Genomic DNA, 1905 nt, shown 5'->3' with positions numbered 1-1905 from the left:
TTTTTATTTTCCTATTTTTTTTTTTTACACTTTAGTGAAGGGGGAGCAGTTTTTTTAAATAATCCCTGCATGGAAAAAGGAAAGGGTTAAATTTAAAATCTAAAAAATTGGGAGCTCAAATCCGATCTGGATATGCTGAACCAGCAGAGAGGAGTGAGCCAAGCATTCAACGTTTACATAATCACTTAGCCCACGGTTTGCAGAACCGGCATGTGATAGTTGCATTGTCCAACGCCGGGTCTAAGTATTAGGCTGGGCACACACCTTACAACCATCGCAAGACTTTTGTCTTGCGATGGTTGTAAGGTACTTAAAAAAACGTACGATCTGCCTATGTTGCATAGGCAGATCGTACTTGCGATGATCGCAAGCCATGCCCCCTGAGGGGCGGGCTTCCGATGACCGCAATGCCGAAGGGGCAGTGTGCGCTTGCGCACACCGGCCCGTGCGGCTGTTATCGTACGGACATGCCACAAACCCGCCGAACATCGTACAATGCTCGGCGGGTTTTCGAACATGTCCGTAAGTTTAAAGTCGTGCGACCTTACAGTAGTAGAGGTCGCACGGCTTCCACACACCTTACGATCATCGCACGATCGCGGGATTTCCCGCGATTATCGTACGATAATCGTAAGGTGTGTGGGGACCCTTAGGAAGAGTAGATTATACTTTCTCAGTACTTCTTTAATTATGACTGGCTGTCTCCAGTATAACAAATTCTCAAATTTTAAGTCACATAAAAAGAAAAAAAAAAAAAAAAGCACCAAGTCAAATCATACCTTTTCATGGATTGCTCTCCTATTGGACGGCTGCACTAGAACTTTATAGCCAAGATTTGCAAGTTCTTTGACATGCTTTGGTGCAAGAGGTGCTCGCCTCTCCCAGGCATTGATGTCCTCCCTTCGAATGGCCAACACAGCTCTATGGTAATGACGTACTAGATGACCTGGAATTGCATTAGATCGTCTGCAATTCAAAACCCGCCACATGCTGATACCTGTGAGAAATAAAGCAGATTGTGCTCAAGAAAAAAATATCACCAAAACACAGGAAGTCTTCATTAAAACTGCCAGTGATGAAAGTTCTCATACACATGAATCAATGGGACATACTGACCAAGTACTACCAAGTTGCCTTCTTATAGTAGAACTAAAGCCCTGCAAGATATCACTCACTAGGCAATAATAATAATAATCTCAAGCCACAAGAGACATATGCAAAGCTTCTTGCCAAAAAAAACCTTTTCCCCATCTCAAAGTCATTTTTTTTGTCTTCCATGTACACCGTATTGGCCATGCTGCATACATCACAGCTTGATTCTCACCATGACCTAGCAAGCCATGCATACTTGCACAAAGTCCCCACCACCACTAAGTTTAGTTTCACTTTAATGAGAGCAAAGGCTTTGGCAACCTTGTTATATTTTCAGCTTTCCATTAATTAGATGAGGCGGCTGCATTCGTTTTCAGCTGGTAATTCTACAATTAAAATGCTTCTTGTGCCTAGGTGGGTACACTCACTTTTAGGCCTCATTCACACACAACGCAAGCAAAAAATTGTATATTGCGTATATACGCAAATATACGGCTCTATACGCGGCTGTGTGTATGGAGCCATTTATTTGCATAGGTTGCATATGGTACAATACGCACGCATACGTGCGGCAGTGTGAATGAGGCCTTAGACTGCATCTATAGGAGGCAGCCATGGTCATCAGCGAGGCTAGACTGCAAACATGTCTGCTTTTGTTCATATCCATTACACTGGCGGTGATGGGTTTAGTCGTCTACACAAGAAAAAAAATATTGTTTTTGCATCCAGTCCCATCTCACAGGGAGTGACAAGGACACTGCATTCCTGACAAGATCAACAGGTATTTCTGTACTTACTAAAAATTTTATTAGC

The 1905-nt window shown here is 43.0% G+C and overlaps 1 protein-coding gene across 1 annotated transcript in view; it reads right to left on the bottom strand.

Moving 5' to 3' along the window:
- AASS (aminoadipate-semialdehyde synthase) overlaps positions 1 to 997 on the bottom strand; it is a 45767-nt gene extending 44770 nt beyond the window's left edge. The window contains exon 1 of the mRNA XM_018557768.1: positions 780 to 997. Coding sequence (XP_018413270.1) covers positions 780 to 989 — 210 coding nt within the window. The 5' untranslated portion in view covers positions 990 to 997. The remainder of the gene's footprint in view (positions 1 to 779) is intronic.
- Positions 998 to 1905: the final 908 nt, after the last annotated feature.

Source organism: Nanorana parkeri, unplaced genomic scaffold, assembly GCF_000935625.1.
Source record: "Nanorana parkeri isolate BGI_ZX_2015 unplaced genomic scaffold, ASM93562v1 scaffold301, whole genome shotgun sequence".
NCBI lineage: Eukaryota > Metazoa > Chordata > Amphibia > Anura > Dicroglossidae > Nanorana > Nanorana parkeri.
Note: the sequence above shows the minus strand (reverse complement) of the source record. Positions and strands in the feature narration are given on the sequence as shown.